Source organism: Phalaenopsis equestris, unplaced genomic scaffold, assembly GCF_001263595.1.
Source record: "Phalaenopsis equestris unplaced genomic scaffold, ASM126359v1 Scaffold000206, whole genome shotgun sequence".
Lineage (NCBI taxonomy): Eukaryota > Viridiplantae > Streptophyta > Magnoliopsida > Asparagales > Orchidaceae > Phalaenopsis > Phalaenopsis equestris.
The window spans coordinates 603,516-622,682 of NW_018164648.1; the positions used below are offsets into that span (position 1 = coordinate 603,516).

The 19,167-nt window shown below is 34.6% G+C and overlaps 2 protein-coding genes across 2 annotated transcripts in view; both read left to right on the plus strand.

The window, feature by feature from the left end:
* Positions 1-7,241, plus strand: part of LOC110023052 (isopentenyl-diphosphate Delta-isomerase I) — a 57,592-nt gene extending 50,351 nt beyond the window's left edge. The window contains exons 3-6 of the mRNA XM_020722266.1: positions 5,632-5,723; positions 6,137-6,239; positions 6,478-6,615; positions 6,703-7,241. Coding sequence (XP_020577925.1) covers positions 5,632-5,723; positions 6,137-6,239; positions 6,478-6,615; positions 6,703-6,956 — 587 coding nt within the window. The 3' untranslated portion in view covers positions 6,957-7,241. The remainder of the gene's footprint in view (positions 1-5,631; positions 5,724-6,136; positions 6,240-6,477; positions 6,616-6,702) is intronic.
* Positions 7,242-14,724: 7,483 nt separating this feature from the next.
* LOC110023041 (serine carboxypeptidase 1-like) lies at positions 14,725-19,047 on the plus strand. The gene is made up of 14 exons (XM_020722252.1): positions 14,725-15,098; positions 15,205-15,350; positions 15,775-15,851; positions 15,971-16,093; positions 16,269-16,371; positions 16,450-16,487; positions 16,605-16,706; positions 16,852-16,932; positions 17,010-17,246; positions 17,631-17,696; positions 17,787-17,908; positions 18,201-18,314; positions 18,438-18,483; positions 18,863-19,047. Exons 1-14 carry the CDS (start codon positions 14,962-14,964, stop codon positions 18,944-18,946), a joined length of 1,476 nt encoding a protein of 491 aa, XP_020577911.1. The 5' UTR covers positions 14,725-14,961; the 3' UTR covers positions 18,947-19,047.
* Positions 19,048-19,167: the final 120 nt, after the last annotated feature.

A 19,167-nucleotide genomic window follows, 5' to 3' on the forward strand; every position in this document is an offset into this window, starting at 1 on the left:
CTTGCATACCTGAGCTTGACGCAGTCAAAGTTGATCGCGTACCTGGAAGTTCACTCATACCTCCCGCACTATCTCTGTCTCCTGACATCCTCAATTTAATTATTCCTCAAACTTCATCGATTTCTCATGCATATAGAACCAAAGTTCTCCTCTAATGCTATGATTTCATGAACATTGTACCCCTACCCTCCACTAAGCCACTCGAACCACTCTACGAAGATCAAGCAGTCGGAGGAGTCGTTGGTTCACTCCTAGGACTTCCCAGCTCGCTGGGATTGCGACTGTCTTGACGCTTCACGCTGCGATCCATGCCTTCCTAGAAATCCGCAGTCCCTTCGGTACCTTCCTAGCAAGTCTCGATCACACTGTTACCTTCACAGAGAGCAGTGACTGACTACCATGTATTTCTACAGCACATCTAGTGGTGTAAAATATGATAATGTTTTTAATTTTAGATTTTTCCACAAGTACTACACATTAGGTTTTTGTTTACGTAAGTACATATATCATTCAAGTAATATAGGGCTCTATTGGAGTCCCGATCATCGATTCCACGAGGAACATGTTAATTTCCACAACTTAAGTAAAAGTCTTAGTTTACTAAAACTACTTCTTAGACTAGAAATGCATTTGGTATAAGTTAAGCATATTCAATTCTACTGAATTAATTCTCTCTAAATTTAATTAAAAAACTATATGTCACTAGGTAAAATGGAAGTAGAGAAGTTCAAATTATGCTAAAGTCTCTCTCCTTGCAATGCGAATTTTAATTAATATAAGAATCAAGTGCTTAGAAATTTAGTTGAAATAATATGACAAATAGGAACATACCTATTATTTACCTTCTTCTGAGTGCATAAAGAATATTGGCTAACCTAGAGTTAAGTTCTTAAATCTTAAATCTTTGGTTATGTTTGGTTATGCTGGGTAGATTCTAGTCCGTCACTCTAGAGTACCCATGTAAGCCCTCAATTGAGCTAACCTAACTTTAAGTTTCAAATCCTAGATCAAATAGGTTAAGGTTCTACCCTGTGACCCTAGAATCACCAATTTACATCCGTCAAAACTTATCTCCCTATCTATTTGCATTAATCTATGAATTACATTTTTCATCCACTAGATTAGTGTGATTCTTATTAGTTGAGGAATTCATAGCCCTCTCGGGTCATTATGGGTTTACAACAAGTTTTAACTTAACAATTGGCCAAATTGTAAAAGTAGATTAAGTAAAAAATAATGAATCATCATAATTATGGACCGAAAGAAATTCTAAACAATTCTAATCCTATAATAGAGTATTTCTCATCACAAAGAGAAATGAATGAAGAACTACTCAGATTTCATGAAGAAAATAAACTAACACGTTGATTTATAACACATGCAAGTCTTACACAATAAAACTTAACTGAATACAAATCAGTGCAAAGAAAACTTATCTCCTTTACTGAAATCTGAAATAAACTTCGCTGCCCCAAACGGACCCTTCACCCCAAGTAAATCTCCAGGATCTTCTAGCACTTCTTACAGTAATCCTTACAGAATTCACACAACACTCAAGGGAAAAGAGTAGAAAATAGAAGAAATTCTCACTCTCTTCAAATTCCTACACTCTTGCCTTCAGGATCTTTCTTCTCTCAACTCTCCACTCCTCCTGGACGTCTGAAATGAATCTCCCCTTTAAAATGATTGAATTTGTGCTTAAAATTGCAGGGAAACTGCTCTGGACAGTTATGGCACCTAAGCCCTCAACTGCGGCGCTTAGGCGCTAACGGCTTTGTTTGCTCCGCGAATGAACTGACGTTTGGGTGCCAGGATACGATGCTTAGGCATCGACTTCTTTGTATATTAACGCTTAGGTGCCAGATCAAGAATATTCTCCTTAGCCCAATTTGCTTTGTTTCGCTCCGTTTTCGATCTGATTCGATCTGGTTTCTTCTCATCTTATACCTGCATCCAAAAATATAAAAATACATTTCATTAAAGTGCAATATCCGGTTTCTTCTCATCTTATACTTGCATCCAAAAATATAAAAATACATTCCATTAAAGTGCAGTATCATAAAAAATGAGTATTAAACATGTAAGTAAATTTAACATATTTAGGACATGTCCAGCAAGCAGAAGTCGCGGTCTCTTTGGTGCCTTCCTAGCAAGTCGCGATTGCATCGTTACGTTCACAGAGAGCCGCGACAACAAGCATTAGTAACTTTGTTGCCTTCCAGTGAGTCGCAATCACATTGTTTCCTTCTCAAAGAGCCATGATAGCAAGCAGCGGTCACTTCGTTACCTTCCCCAATGAGCTGCGTAGCGTCGTTGCCTTCGCAGCCGTTGCAGCTAGCACCGATCAAGTTGAAAATCCCGTTGTTACCTTCCCACGTCGATTCTGATGATGATGGCGTGCTGCTAGGTTTAGGCTCTGATACCATGAATAAATGAATACATTTGGTAAAAATTCTCTATATACCTTCATTCATGAATTGGGCTTTTATAGAGCTTACAATCTTTTTACAGATAACCCATAGACTTCTTCTATATTTCCTATTTATAGTTAAACCCCTCAAAATAAGATACAAATCTCAACATGAACTAATTGCATGTAATTTTAAGCTAAGAAGCACCAACACAGATATGGACACGGACACGGACACTGACGTTAACACGAACACGTACGCAGGGGCAGGACACTCAACATGATATAATTGTAAAAGATATGACACAACTAATCATAAACATATTTTTTTAATACTTCATAATTTATTAATAGAAACGTATACTTTTACTATTTTGTTTTAAAGATACCACAAAATAAAGTATGTAATCGTTAAAGTAATTTGATAATGATAAAAGTTATTTTTGGATATATTAAAATTACATTCAAAATATCTAAACACTTCATGCCAATGCATCATTAATATAATGAAGCAAAATTTCTTCATGCCAATCTCATCATTAATATGATGAAGCAAAATTTAATAATACAATCATTACTAATTGAAATTAATGCATTGAACAATAGGTTCAACATTAGTGCCCGCTCCATTGCCCTCTTCAATGACTTCTTCACCTTCATCAAGGAAAAATACTCTTTCTAAATGAATTAATTTGAGATAAATTATTTTCATCTACACACAAAGGAATGCAGGGGGATTAAAACTCAAAGAAATTATGTAATCAAAAGGTGACTTTAAAGAAACATATGCCAGAATTTAAATTACAATACAAGGATTTTCTCAATAGAATACGAAATAAAAGGCATGGATTCTCCATTCAGTTTTTAATAGTATTAGCCTATGATGAAATTAAAATCAAGATTCTTTAATTTTTCATTACAGTCAAATTAGTAGTTTTCTTATAAAAAATTTCTTCATAATATGATGTGAAGCAAAATATTAAATCGAACAAGAATTTCAACTACTTTTTGATGTTCGTTTTCTAATTTTCTTGATATACTTGAATGCTTATAAGTCTTAATATTATTTACCTTTATTTAATTTAGTATTGAAATATTTTTTTATTTGCCAACTGGGAATTTGAGAAGACATGATACATAACATGCTCAAATAATGGTTCCCAAATGCCAATCTTAAAATATTACTTACATGCTTTTTTGATTGTCCAAAAAGAAAATGAGGAACATTTCAGACTATTTTTATAACTAGATTATTGATATATTTCATGATATTAAGTGTTTTATGTTAATTTTTTATTTTTAGCTTGATTAAACACAATCTTGATATATTTCATGATATTAAGTGCTTTATGTTAATTTTTTATTTTTAGCTTGATTAAACAATCTTAAATCATTTGCTACAACGGCATTTGATTAGTTTAGGTGTACTAATCATGCCATCAGTTAGTAACAATAAGTGGACATCTGTTTGTGGATTAAATTAATATTTAGTGAATTCATTTGCAGAAAATATTTTATTTGGATTATGAATATAGTAAATATTAAGGCTCAAAACTATATTATATGGTTGTTGAAAGAGTCAATTGGTATAATGATAATATTTAACAATAGATATTGGAAAACCTGTGCATATTGAAGGTTTACAATTAGTACGTTACGAGGTAGTGTTGAATTGCAATTAAACTATTTAAGTTTTTTTTATTATTGTTATTAATATGTGCTATTAATGGACATATTTAATGATCTCATCTTTTATTTTTGCTAAAATAGAAGTTTGGACAATCAATCATATTATTGAAAAACTAAATAATTAAATGATCAATCCATTAAATTTAATTAATAAGTGCAAAGCTTATGTTCGTCAATGTTGTTAGGAATCATAAATGAATGAATATTCCTTGAATGTTTATAACTTTAGAATGAATTGATATATAATTATATATTGTATACAACTTTATTGTATAGGAAATCAATGCTAGAATGAGACCTATTTTAATTCACAAAATGATGCGTCTAGAAACTATGAAAGCACCTTTCCAAAGGCCCTAAAAAATTAGAATAGGATTAGAGAGGAGGAGATAAATTGGTTTGCTATTCTTAATATAAATGTTAAGAGCCATATTTAACGAACACATTTTTTGGTAATATTACTATGAATAAAAATTAGGATCATCACTCGCATAAGTTTAAAATGATCAATCAATCTGATTTAGTTGATTAAATGTAATGATTTTATTTAGCAATGTTCTTGAGAATCATAAAAAGAAGAAGTTCCTTAAGTGTATATAAGATCAATAACAAAATAAGAAATAATTTTACTCATAAGGAGGCAACATCATAAACTATTAAAGTACCTTCTTAAAGCGCTAAACCTTTCAGAATGAGAAAAAGAGTTGATGCTCTTTAATAGTAAATTTTGTCGAACTTCTTATTTGAAATTATGCACTATCATAGCAAGAAATTCTTATTTTTTAGTTTTGTGCTGTAAAATGTGAGAATGGAAAATTAGAGTAAGAATTGTAACAATTAATTAATTTCTTAATATAATATCAATTGATATTTTATCAAAAATAACTCAAAAAACATTAAATCCGCTGGAATTATGATTTTGAATAATCCAAAAAGCAAAAGAAGGTTAAAAAACTCACCTTTCCGAAAGAACCCAGAGATTGGGATGATCAGAGATAATTAGTTTAAAATAATGAAATATCTAAAAAAAAATCCAAGGATGCTACACGAGTTATCAAGAATTAAGAGTTCTCACAAAGCTAGCATTTGAAACGTCGGTATATCATCAGTTTAAATCTAAGGCTGGGACTTTGTTTTTCGTGAAATCCCATGCTGCTTCTTAATATACCTTGGCCCTCAATTGCCCATTTTCCAGGTTCAATGTAGAAGATATAACTCTGTTTCTTTGTGCCTTGTACGGTTTAAATGTATAGTGTGTAATAAACATGAGTAATACTTGCTATCATTTGAAAAGCATGAATTCTTTTTATTATTATTTATACTGAAGTTTTTCTTTTTTTTATCAATAATATGTAAATGTATAACTGATTTCAATTTTATCTTTGTTTGATGAGAAATCATTAAAATAACATTGATGATTTGTGAAGCATTCAATTTTCATCCAATATTTTTTGTCGCCAGCCTACGCTTAACAATTTTAAATTTCATTGCTGGTTTTAAGCTAATTTATGAACCCTTCTGCTGAAGTATAGGCCATTTGATGGAAAAGATTGAAAAGGAAAATTTGCTTCACAGGGCTTTTAGCGTTTTCCTGTTCAATTCGAACTATGAGTTGCTGCTTCAGGTATATGTTTTCTGCTTCATCATTACAATTTTAATTATTATTAAAGTAGCTATTTTTTCTTCTGCATTAGGCTTAATCCTTTTCAAGCTGAAGAAATTTATCAGATAAGAATCATTGCTGTATATAATGGAACTTTCGTTTAATTACTGTGTGGATGGATAGAGTAATGTTTTGTCTTGTCCTGATTAATAAAAGTGCAATATGTCCACTCTGCCTCTTTCTATTATGCCTAAAAAGAGAGTACAATGAAATTTATCTTCATAATATCTGTATCAATTCATGACTTCATTTCTGTTCCTAGGTGGGCGTAACATTTTTGGCTTCTTAAATCGCCATATCACTGTTTTTTATCTTATTATTAGCATTATCAATGAAGAAGGCTTAAAAGCATTGCTTATTCTCATTCCTCACAGCAAAGATCTGCTACAAAAGTCACTTTTCCTTTAGTCTGGACAAACACCTGCTGCAGCCATCCTCTCTATCGTGAATCAGAGCTCATCAAAGAGAACTTCCTTGGTATTTCATAAAAAAATTTACCATTTTTGTCACCTCCCCAGCTGACCCCAGTTAAGGTCAAGCTGTGGTTCGACTCAGTCAGACACCATTCCCACCAACAATGGTCCTAATTTAGTCGTCCACCTCCACTGCACCACTGTTTGTTTCTGAAGGGGATCAGCCGAGGTGTAGCATTCTAGTCTTTTCTCTTTTCTACAAATATATTCATCATGTAATCATAATTTTTCAACCTACCTAGGCGTCAGAAACGCTGCACAAAGGAAGCTGCTTGATGAACTGGGCATTCCCCCCGAACACCTCCCTGTGGATGAATTCATTCCTGTCGGCCGCATGCTTTATAAGGCTCCTTCAGATGGAAAATGGGGCGAGCATGAACGTAAGTCACCTCTTCCACATGCCTAATCTTCCATCCTGCATTCCTACCTCTTTCCTGTATTAACCATACAAGCTATTTCCATCACAGTTGATTATTTGCTGTTCATCGTTCGTGATGTCAATGTGAATCCAAATCCAGAAGAAGTTGCGGACATTATGTATGTCGATAAGGACAAACTGAAGGAGCTGCTGAGGAAAGCCGACGCCGGCGAGGAGGGCGTAAAACTCTCACCTTGGTTCAGGCTTGTCGTAGACAATTTCCTGATGAAGTGGTGGGAGCATGTGGAGAAAGGTACTCTACATGTGGCTGCTGACATGAAAACTATTCATAAGCTCACATGAAAATTTAGGCTACATTATCTACTGCCTACCAATCATGAGCTGCTGAGGTTTTTGTTCAAATTTTTGTTGTATTGGTATTGGGGAGCCTTATTGGCTTGCTTTTTATCTTTGCATGCTGTTTTCTTTGATAATTTAAAGTGCAGTGAATGTTTGTGGGACTAAATTATTTAAAAGCATATGTGCTTTTGGAGAAACATGAAAGATATGTTTTTTTTTTTTTTGGAAAAGTTTTATAATAACATCATGATATGTTTTATATTAGGATGGTGTCATTGATTTCATGCATCATGTATTATCCCCTAATATATCTATATGATTAGACATACAACTGAATTTGAAGGATAAATATGATTTAGTTTATTAGATGACATGCCAAAATTATTAGATTTTCATGATTGTACTCATGAATGTTCAATAATTTATTTGTATCAAGGAATAATACGTCCCATTTGGAATTAGGACATGGTATCCTAACATAAATTTATCCTTTGTTCTTAAATTCAAGAATATTGGGATACCTCACTACATGAAACCATTTTTGTGCTATCATTTTGTTGCATTTTTTATGAGGTTTTGCGATGAAATAGATATCTAGATCGCCAATGATGGCAAACTTAAGCCATGGCTTCATGGCTGGAGGCATCTTCCTTCGTGTTCTTAACCCTCCTTCGAGGCTCATACTGACCACCAACTGCTAATATTTATAATCATTCGCTTGTCGAATTTAAAAAATAGATATTCAATGATGCCTTCAACAAAATGATATAATTATTAAAATAATTATAAATTTGATTATTAAATAAAAAAAATATAATTAATATTAAAATATTATAAAATATGTAAATTTAAGTATAAGTTCATGAATGTTTTATATGATTTTTAATAATTGAGTAAAAATTTAGGGATAGCCACTGCCTCCCCCAGCCATAATCAAGTTCTACCACTGAGTTTAGACGCGTTTATGGGTCAAGTCAAGCTTGTGCAGGCAGATAAATCAATGGTTATATTTAGTTTAATGCATTTACTTTGACGTCTTAGAATAAGTCCAAAATTAGAGCTCGTCTATTAAAATAAAGACTTATATTTTGATAATAAGGGAATATTCTCTCTCAATAATGCAATGGGAGAGGAGATATTTGCACGTTGCAATCAGATCTGTGTATTAAGTAATCTGCGAGCTAATGAGAGAGAGAGAGAGAGAGAGAGAGAGACTAATATTTATTTTCCATTACAAAATTTGATTTTATATCGCGGAATCTTTACGCTATTGGCCCGTCAAATATGTTTAGACTACGTAACCCTACACGTGGCAACAGAGTCAACGAAGTTCCCTTCGCACGAATCTCAAATCAACCCCCATGCATGAATCGCATCCTGTCAATGTTTATTTGGGGCTTCGGGCGGGCTGCAGGGTTGGACCTGCGGCCTGCGTTTAGTGTAAAAAAATTAAACTTAATTTTAGATAAACTGGCGAAACGCGCGAACTAAACGGTACGGCGATGTTTTAAAAACGTCACCCGCACTTATAAGCTGCCCCAAACGGATTAGCTGTTTGAAAAAATGACCTCATATTTATTTATAGGTATAAGAGGTGAGGATTTAAAATTTTATTTTTGCTCTCTAATCATTAGTTCTGTGAGGGTTATTTTAGCGCATTTTACACGTGTCAAATATACTCTCTGGTAAGGATTTTTTCAGTTGGTAGATGGTCGTTGATTGCCTACGTCTTAGGCTGATCGTCTTGTCTTAGCCTGATCAGTTGGTTTTAGGTCGATCGTCCCGCCTTAGGCCAATCGGTCATATGTTCGATTATGCGGATTCCTTCCACTGCTCGAGAGTTGCGGGTTATCGTCCGAATTAACGTCAGATAAAATTTTGACGTAAAATTAGTATTTGATTTGTATCCGTTTAGCGTCGCTCGTGATTTTAAGATCGAAAATTTTGACGCAAAAGAGTTGCGTCGAAGTGCTGCCGGCGTAGCTCGACGCTAAATTTAACTTTTAGCGTTGGAATGAGCGGACAACGCTAATGCCCTAATAAATACCAAATTCCGAACCGCAGCTGACACTCCATTTTCTTCTTCCCCATCTGACGTCCATCTCCTCCAGCGCTCCTTCATCTCTCACCTTGGTTTCCGGCATTTTTCGGCTTGTTTTCCCCACTCCATCTTCCTCCAAAGTGAGAAACCGTCATCCACTCTTCCAAGCTTCGGGCTTACATAAGTTTTTATATTTTTTTGTTAGATTTGCAATATGATGTTAGATCTGAAATTACATAAGAATTTTTTGCTATGTATGTAAATGCGCTCTAAAAGTCTATGCGCCTAAATATAAAAGATTAGGTGTAAGAATGTAAATGCATGAGAACTGACTTTTGTGCTATGTATGCAAATGCCCCCAAAAAAGTCTGCGCCTAAAAATGAAATTTTAGGAGTTAGAATGTAAATACATAAGAGTTTTGAGCTATGTATGTAAATGCCACCCAAAAAAATGCTGTGCCTAAATATAGAAGCTTGGGTGTGAGAATGTAAATACGTAAGAATTTTGTGCCTGGCTAATTTAAAATGTTGTGGTATGTAGTATGTGATATGTGCCTAAATACATAAGAATTATGTGTTATGTATGTAAAAGCCCCAAAAAAAAATTGAATATTTGGGTTATTTATGAGTTTTATTTATGACACTTAGTTGGACGAAATAGAAAATATGGAGGTGATGGTAATGGTGTTGTGGATGTGTTGATGTCTGACTGTATTGGTGTGTAGATATGGTGATAGTGATGTTGTGGATGTGTTGGTGTGTGGAGGTGTTAGTAGTGGTGTCGTAAATGTGTTGATGTGTGGAAGTATTGGCGTGTGAGGTGTTGGTAATGGTAATGTATAGTTGGTGTAGTGGTGTGGTGTGGTGTGGAGGGGCATGGGTGATGATATTGTGACATTCCATTTTTTTTAATTTTTTGAATTGTGGTAAATATTTTTTGGAGCAAAAAATTGTGTTGATTAGTTTTTTTCATGTTAGTAATAGAATGATTAAGATAAAAGAGGTTGGTTTATCTGCAAGTTTCAGCTCAAAATCAGCTTGATTCGACTCAAATTTGAATCTAACTCAATCTGTTCTAGCTCAAAATTGGCTTGTGTAAAAGATGTTGGTTCATCTGCAGGTTTCAGCTCAAATTCAACTTGATCCGACTCAAATTTGAATCTAACTAACTCAATCTGTTCTAGCTCAAAATTGGCTTGTGAGTGGTTATATTCAATTTTACTAAGCATTATATATATATAAACACTAAGAGTCGACCTCTAGTCAGCTTGAGTTGATCCATATATGACTGGAAATTGGCTCGAAAAAAAAAATCGATCCAAACTTTCAGCTCATAGCTTGGCTCGTTTATTTCAATCCAAGCCAAAATTTGGATCAATTTTTGAGTGATTAACAATCTTCGAGCTAAATTCACGACCCTATAAAAAACTACGAAATATAATAAAAGTATACAATCTGATCGCAATTCAAAATTGTTTTATTGGAGTTATAAATTAAAAATATTTTATTTAGCTTCCAAAGTAGGATAAATAGGCATAGGCAATGTTTGATAAATAGCCTATTTAGTATTAGCAATATGAAATGTACATATATTGCTAAAGACATACAATTAATATATAATTTGTGAAAGCTTCTATTTTGGACATCTATCTAGAGGGGATGTAGGTTGCTCGCCAGACCATTCTGTACAAGTTAATATAAAATGGACCACTGCCTTCTTTAATGTGAATTTTGATATTTAAAGGATTTTTGAAAAATAGAGTTAGTTTTGTGCTAGTTTTGTAAATAGTAAAGGTTTATATGTCACATTCAAAATTATATTTCTAGCACATCTTCATTAATGATATTAGATTCCTTTGGTGTTGTGAATATTATATTCTCAATAACAACCTTTCTTTTATTAAACTTTGATCAATGATTGCATATAATAATAAATAGCCACAATTTTGGAGGGATGAATATATAGCATCTTGCTAGTTCCATATCTTTAAGAAAATCATTAATGTGAATATTATGGGAAACTTTAACTATATCTTACCATTAATAAACAATTTTAGTGATGTTTAGCCAAAAGATCTAAGACCTAGTTCAAGATGGCTAGATAGCTTAACTAAATTAAGTCTATCGATTGACTCGATCAGAGAGTTATGCTGGATGCCCCGTCTATGGTCCACATACAAATGTCTGACTAGATTGAAACAATTCAACGACTCACTAAGAAAACCCGACTTACTCGACGACCAGTTTAGAAGATCTATCCATGAGATGAATCGGTTAAAGAAGATCAACACTTTCTATGATGGTGTTGAACCAAAGAAGTTAGGTCGAGAAAAAAAAATATTTATGTGAAATGATTACTCATATAATGTGTGCAATGAGTGATTATTTATAACATATAAACTAATCTCTTTATAAATAAGAGAATCACCATAAGATAAGAAAATGTAACTTAAATTATTGAAATTTGAATGACTCAATTTTATTTTATTTATTCATTATTATCTGAGCTCAAACCACTCTTTTCCTCGACTTTTTAGTTGTTGGTGATGTGACTTCACCCGCGATACAAAAATTATATTTCCAAAACTAAAACCAATTTTTTGTGCTGATAAAAGTGCTTAAACTAAAGTACTTATCAACAGTATAAATAATTGCTACAAGAGAGTAAATAAAAATAATTAATAGTAATTAAGAATTAATATATATATATATATATATATATATATGGCCGGAGGGTATTAGCAAGCCCCGGCCATTTCTAAATGTGTTAAATATTCGAGTTCCGTACTCTATATATATTGTTAAATATTAATTTGTCACACAACAAGAAATAGAGCATAAGAAAAAAGGAAGAGCGAGAAAGAAGTAATGAACATTAAATTGTGTCAAACATGTTGATATTTCCCATCTTTTTTTCTCTAATTTGGTTATACCTTGTTCATGAAATGATTTCCCTATTTATAGGGGTGAGTACAATATAGTGATGTTACATTTTTTCTCGTGTTAATGAGGCTTGTACAAGGTATTTTTGGTATTTTCATGTATGAGTCGATCGTTCTTCTTCTCTCTAGCTCAATTCGCTGGGCTTGATTGACTTCAGGATAACAGAACCGGTTTAGTTTAGCTAGGTTGGTCAACGTTGTGAATTGACTGATCTAGTCCGGTTATCAACCCTTGATCCCTGATGAAGAACTCCTGTCGACAGAGCGACGTTGGATTATCAAGTAGAGAGTAAATCAACATAGCCCGATAGATAGCTCGCTCCTCAACGAGGAGAGGTCAAGTGATGACAATAAAATTCTTTGATGTGTTATTAATTTTACAACCCTGATGAGAACCCTCGATGGAGTCCGTGGGATAGTTAGTGATATTGTGGAATTACATCTTTTCTCTGATCATATCTACTAGAAGTTAGACTGCAGTATTGTATGTATGTATGTATATATGTATGTATGTATGTATGTATATATATGTACGTATATGTATGTGTGTGTATGTTAAAGATGTATGTGCTATAAAAAATAATATCAATAAGGGATAATAATTACATGCCATGCATCTAAAATATTGTTATTTATAAATTCTGACATTCATGTGCTATTTTAGAACTACCAATACGTGTATCAACACACATCATTTGTCAAGCAGACTTTGCGTGCAATTGAATGAATTAAGATATAAGATATGATCAATTTTCAAATCTACCCATCTTTTTCAATGAATCTTATAAAAACGGGAAATGATGTTTGAATCAATTGCTTTCAGCACTTTATTTCTCATGTCAGATTTTCATACTGATAATAATAATAAAAGTCATGGGCACTATCAGCGTGTTAGAGAACCAGAAGGAGATATTATATACAAAATGCCATCAAAGAGAACAAGTGAAGAAATACAGAGCTCGTGTAGCGAGCCTATACTAGTAATAATATAGGAAGAATTACTGATCATTATATACACTGTAATCAGTAACAAGAATCTCGAAGATAACAAACGGCTTCGAAGCTATTCTTCAGAGTAAGTGATCGACCGATAATTTAACACCAAGCAGAGTAACCGCATTTTTAAATCCGGGATAGGTCAAAGCTCTGAAAATAGTTCTCTACTCGATAGCAGCAAGATTCACCAAGGGTAAGACACAAATCATCTTGGTAGCGAGTCTTGTCGGATACTCCGCATAGGCAGTGACAAGATCCGTACAAGACCTTGCAAATGGGGAGATCCGACTGAGGCGACGAACAGACCAGCGGAAGAGACACAGGTTTTGTAAGACTTGAGTCAAAAAACAAGTGAGCCACGATTCCCCCAACGAAAAAAGTGGACCAATCATCGACCGACAGACCTAAGCAATAGGTCTCGCATAACCAATCGGCCAGACCTATTGTCAAGACGGTCGACCATAAGAACTGTGCTCCACGTAGGTCGTAGTTGGTCACATATGCCATAATGATGAGTCGTGATGACGTTTGTAAGCTGTCGGAGTCAGAAGCTATACAAGCTGTGTGTCACATAGGTTGTAGTTAGTCATATAGGTTGTAGTAGTGAGGTGTGTTGATGTTTGTAGGCCGCAAGGGTCAGAGTCGGGAGCTGCACGAGTTATTGATAATGTATGTTGTAGTTGGTCACAAAAGCCATAGTGGGGAATTGTAGGGAGAGAGCTTTAGGAATATGGAGGAAGTCACCATCTTAAGAGTGTTTTAATGTTACGCGGTCTTTGAGGTGTGTCGTTGCATTGTAAGGGGGGTTCTTGTTACTTTGCAATGTATGCTAGGGTTTCACAGCATACATTGTGTCTTCACAAGGGACTTCATTGCAAGGAGTTGGTGGCGACCAATGATGCTTGATGGTGGCCAAAAGGTGGTGGTCAAAGTTGTCCAGCAGTTGCAGGAGCAAGCGGTCGACAGTGTTCAACGGTGGCAGACAAGCGACGGTCGACGACAGTTGGCGACTACAAAAATAGAAGGGTTGTGACAATCTGTGTTGGTCCAGTGGCAACCGTTGTGGCTGGAGGCAGAGGCAACCAGTGTTGGTTGAGAGGCAGCAGTGGCAACAGTTGTGGCTGGAGGCAGAGGCAACCAGTGTTGGTTGGATGCGACATCGGGTGAAGGCGGCGGTGGCCAGAGGCCTCGGATCAGCAGCGCAGGAGGTTGGATTGTAGCTCCTCAAATTATAGATTCCAGGTTACAATAAAAAATGAAATCATGCCACTCTTGATCTGACAACCCAAAGGATTCTCATTAATTGAATGACATTTGATAGACTTTTTAGTGTCATATAATGTCTGAATTGAGTAATATTGGGCTCGTTAGATTCTTCTTACCGAGATGCTCAATTTGAATATAAGCATGTCATATTCAAAATCTGTTTGACCAATTATGACTAAAAACTTCTAAAAGTGGTTTATTAGTTTGATATGAGCTTGATTTGACTCATCTTGGACTGATTTTTGGTACAATTGAGTCTGTCTCATTGTGCCCGTAAGTTTGACCATAAATTTGTTGAAAAAAAAAAATGGATGACTTTTAATCAAAACTTAAATCTTTTTTACTTAAAAATTTATCTTGATACCCATGTCATATATATCTGTGCTGGATGCTTAAAATTTTTTGATAGCGTGTCCACAAATTACAATATCATATAACAAAAATCAAAATTTATTGATTAGTAATATAATTGCATAAAAAATAGATATGATAAGCATACCAACTTGCAGTCCGGTAGAAAGCACCCATGGCGAAAAGCAGTGGTTTTTTTAAAAAACACTGAAACGGACTGAAGTCGTCCCCATCAAACTTCGCCACTTTATTCCTATCGACCTAATAATTTTTCCATTTGCAGTCCTCCGGCTTCGCAGGAGTTGTCAATTCCTTTTTAGTTACTTCTCTTTCTCTGGACAAAACGGATATCTCTCTTCTCTCTCTATAAATCTCTCCCACAAAATTGAGCATTCTATACTCATCTGCTCCAATGGCTTTCTTCCTCCTCCGCTTCCTATCGCTGCTCTTCCTGACCACTGTATCATTGCTCTCTGCGCTGCCAGAGAACGCTTTGGTCTCCCATCTTCCCGGCTTCAGCGGAACCTTTCCGTCGAAGCATTACTCTGGGTATTGGTCGATATCCCCTTTTTTATTTCTGTATCAATAGAATTTGCATTCAAAATTGAGAGTTTAATTCTCTTTTTTTCTTCTTCTTGCATCTCTGGATTTGAAGGTATGTGACTATTGATGAGAAGCATGGGAAGAATCTTTACTACTACTTTGTGGAGTCGGAGGGGAATCCGGTGAAAGATCCTTTGGTTCTTTGGCTCAACGGGGGGCCAGGCTGTTCTAGTTTTGATGGCTTCGTCTATGAGCATGGTAACGGTTTCCTTATTCCTTGAATTGTTTGAGTTCTTCTCAGATAGGTGCCCTGGAAAGTGTTTTATGTATTCTTTTTTGGACTGAATTAATTGTAGATTACAGAGGAATCAACAATTTGCTAAAATTGATTCAGTGGATTCCTCTGTTTTATTACATTTGTAATATTCTTCAGTTTGGATTGTATTTTGTTTTCTACCGTTTTGATTGTCAATATAGGAGTTGTGATGTCATTTCAAGGACAGCTTAGAATTCTGCTATCTTGTGTCAGCAACTTGGCCTGTAATTTTTGTTTTATAGAACCGATTCTCTGTGGTTTGATTTTCAGTTGAATTAATATATTTATTCTTAGAAGATAGAGCTGAATGGCTTGTGGGTAGTTGATGGATCTTGTTGAATCTGTGTTTTAATCTTAAATGCATAGGTCCATTCAATTTTAAACCAGGGGTGAAAGCTGGAAGCTTGCCTGAGCTGCTGTTGAATCCCTACAGCTGGTCTAAGGTGAAATATTTTATATTTATTTATGTGCTGTGAAGTTTGGTGTAAATTTATATTACTTTTCAAATTCATTTTTTGATTGAGGATAACTAACAAGTTTTTTTTTTTTTTTTGAAATTCAGGTTTCTAGTATTATCTACTTGGACTCTCCTGCTGGTGTTGGTTTGTCATATTCACTTAATAGGTCAGATTACATTACTGGAGATCTTAAGACTGCCTCTGATTCTCACCAATTTCTTTTGAAGGTAATTCTTTCTAATCTATAGTTTTAAAATTGGATCGAACTGCCTTTTTTGACTGATAAAACTCTAAACAAGTCCTCCGGTTGGTTTATGGTTAATGATTTATAATGAAGGAGATTAGATGCCTTGGTTATAAGGTTAATGTCTATCATTTTTCTTTTGGAATTATTGTCATCAGTGGTTTGAGCTATATCCAGAGTTCCTTGGAAATCCATTTTATATATCTGGAGAATCATATGCTGGGGTATATGTTCCCACCCTTGCTGCTGAGGTTGCTGTAGGTATGATGAATTTTGATACCACTATCATGAAATTCTGTTGTTTTATTTGATTTTCTTTATTTTTATTACTTAAAACAGGGATAAAAGCTGGAATTAAGCCCACTATAAACTTCAAGGTTAGAACCGTCTGCGCGCTCGTGTTTCTTAGCAAGCTTGTTTTCTTACAATTGTGTGTATCATTAGACATAATTAAATTTTATTATAGTTGTTTAGGTTCATCTTTCTTTTTTCAGGGCTACATGGTTGGAAATGGAGTCACTGACACAGTATATGATGGTAACGCTCTTGTGCCATTTGCTCATGGAATGGGTCTCATATCAGATGATATGTTTCAGGTTCATAACTTCTCTGAATGATCATCATGAATCCTAACTCATGAAGTTTGATGAAAATTGTAATAAACTTAATTTTCATGTCGAAAGAGTTAGCAAACTAATCTTATCCTTTATATAAATTAAAATGAAGTTTTAAATCTTTCAGGGGACTAATGCTGCATGCAATGGAAGTTATTGGAATCCAAATAATCAATTATGTGAAGAAAAGCTAAGCGAAATTGATTTTGTAATAATGCTTCTACAAAGCTACTGAAATCTTATGAATTTTGGATTTAATTTTCTAATTATTTTTACCCATATCAGGACCTTCAGGACCTGAACATATATGACACTCTTGAACCATGCTATCATAGTACTGCAAGTTCTCATGTCTCTCAGAGAAGAAAATTGCCATCAAGCTTCCGTAGGCTTGGTGAGACCGATAGACCTCTTCCAGTGAGGAAAAGGATGTTTGGTCGTGCGTGGCCTTTGTGGGCTCCAGTCATGGAGGGGCATGTACCAACATGGCCAGAACTTGGAAGTCAGTCTGTTCCATGCATGGTATATACAATGGATCTTTTGAATTTTTCATCTCTGAATGGATCTCTTGGATTTTTCATCTGAATGGATCTCTTGGATTTTTCATGGATCTCTTGGATTTTTCATCTCAGAATTTTAATATCAAGTTAATGCTGTGGTTTTGTGATAAAATGAAGTTGTTTTGCTCTACTTGTTAGGCATATTTGGTTTTCCTTTTGATTATGTTGTAGTTATTATCTTCTGCAATATTTAGCATTTTTAAATGTAATTGCTGACTTTTTTCCTTTTCCATGCCATGCTTTGTTAACAGTAGGTTGTATAACATGATTTCAAGTGCATATAATTGGTAAAATGTAAGATATCTGCACCTCCAAAAAATGATTGATTATCTTAATGTGACTGCAGAATGACGAGTTCGCGACTTTATGGTTGAATGATGAAGAAGTAAGAAGTGCACTGCATGCTCAGCCGGTAAACTTTGGGGGCTTAATGACTATGTCCTGCTCGTCCTGTGGTTTTATGATCTAGAAATTTATGTTGTTTTGCCCTCTTTTGTCTCAGAAAAGTGTGACTGGTCCTTGGGAACTATGCACTGATAATATAGATTTCAGTCATGATGCTGGAAGCATGATCAAGTATCACAAGAACTTGACAGTCCAAGGCTATCGTGCACTAATTTTTAGGTATTTATTATTATTTTTCCTCAAATATGTTATTAAGATAATGTCATATTAATTTTGCAAAAATACATGATATTCAGCATGAATAAATTAGTGCTGATATGACAAAGTCAATCTAAATGTTAGCTAGCAACCATTGTCTATGTGCATACATAGACAATGGTAAATTTGTGCAATATATTTTTCCTAATGGCAAATTTGGGCTTGGGTGAGCCAAGTTGGCCCTAACTTTCTTATTGATTACGCGTGTTTTGAACAAAGCGAGTATTTTATTTCCTTGGAAAACATTTTGCAGTGGTGACCATGACATGTGTGTGCCCTTCACTGGTACTCAAGCATGGACAAGGTCACTGGGATATAAAATTACAGATCCATGGCGGCCATGGTATAGTGGAGGACAAGTTTCTGGGTACATTAACATATCTATACTCCTCATTTCTCTTTGTTCTTTAGAAGCATTTTCTACCATTACTAATTTTAATAAGCTGAAATGCACATTTTCATATGCAAGTTTTAATGTAAATGACTGCAGGTTCACTCAAGGCTATGACAAAAACCTCACTTTCCTCACAATAAAGGTATAAACTCTAGAATGGATAACCAACTGAGATTACATTTCAAAATTTCATTTCAAAAAGCTCCCTCCTCAATTCTCTTGAAAGAAAATGTCAGATTTTCTGGTTGCAGGAATTTTGTTGTCACTCATCATTACATAGTATGAAGTTATTGCAATAAAAAAAAAAAGGGAAGATTTACATACCTACCACCCAATTCCTATGTATTTATATACGGAACATCTAAACTTCATTTTTTATATATATGCCACTTTACCAATGCATGATAGAAATAGCGTTATTGATGTGATATGAAAGAATTGGGCGGTCGAAGGAATTGGGTGGTATGTATGTAAATGCCCCCAAAAAAAATTTGTTCTCATGTTAGTGCTGCATGATGCAGGGTTCGGGCCATACGGTTGCAGAGTACAAGCCAGAGGAGGCATTGGCCTTCTATAGCAGATGGCTGGCTGCTGCAGCTATCTGATAACTCAAATAGATTTTTCATTTTACTTTGTGGAAACATTATCTCCTGCAAATATGTCCTCCTGATTTATTGAAATGTAATAAACCATCTTTTTTATGATATCATCTCTTATGTATTTACAAAGAAAAAAAAAGAAGATTTGCGTACATACCACTTAACTCTTATGTATTTACATATCTGACACCTAAACTTTAATTTTTACATAATATGGAATCTGACAT

Excerpts from the sequence above, each read along its gene's own strand:
- LOC110023041 (XM_020722252.1), top strand. The coding sequence starts at position 14,962 with ATGGCTTTCTTCCTCCTCCGCTTCCTATCGCTGCTCTTCCTGACCACT. Across the intron at positions 15,099-15,204 it reads CCGTCGAAGCATTACTCTGG|GTATGTGACTATTGATGAGA; the intron begins GTATTGGTCGAT and ends CTGGATTTGAAG. Across the intron at positions 16,094-16,268 it reads CTCACCAATTTCTTTTGAAG|TGGTTTGAGCTATATCCAGA; the intron begins GTAATTCTTTCT and ends TATTGTCATCAG.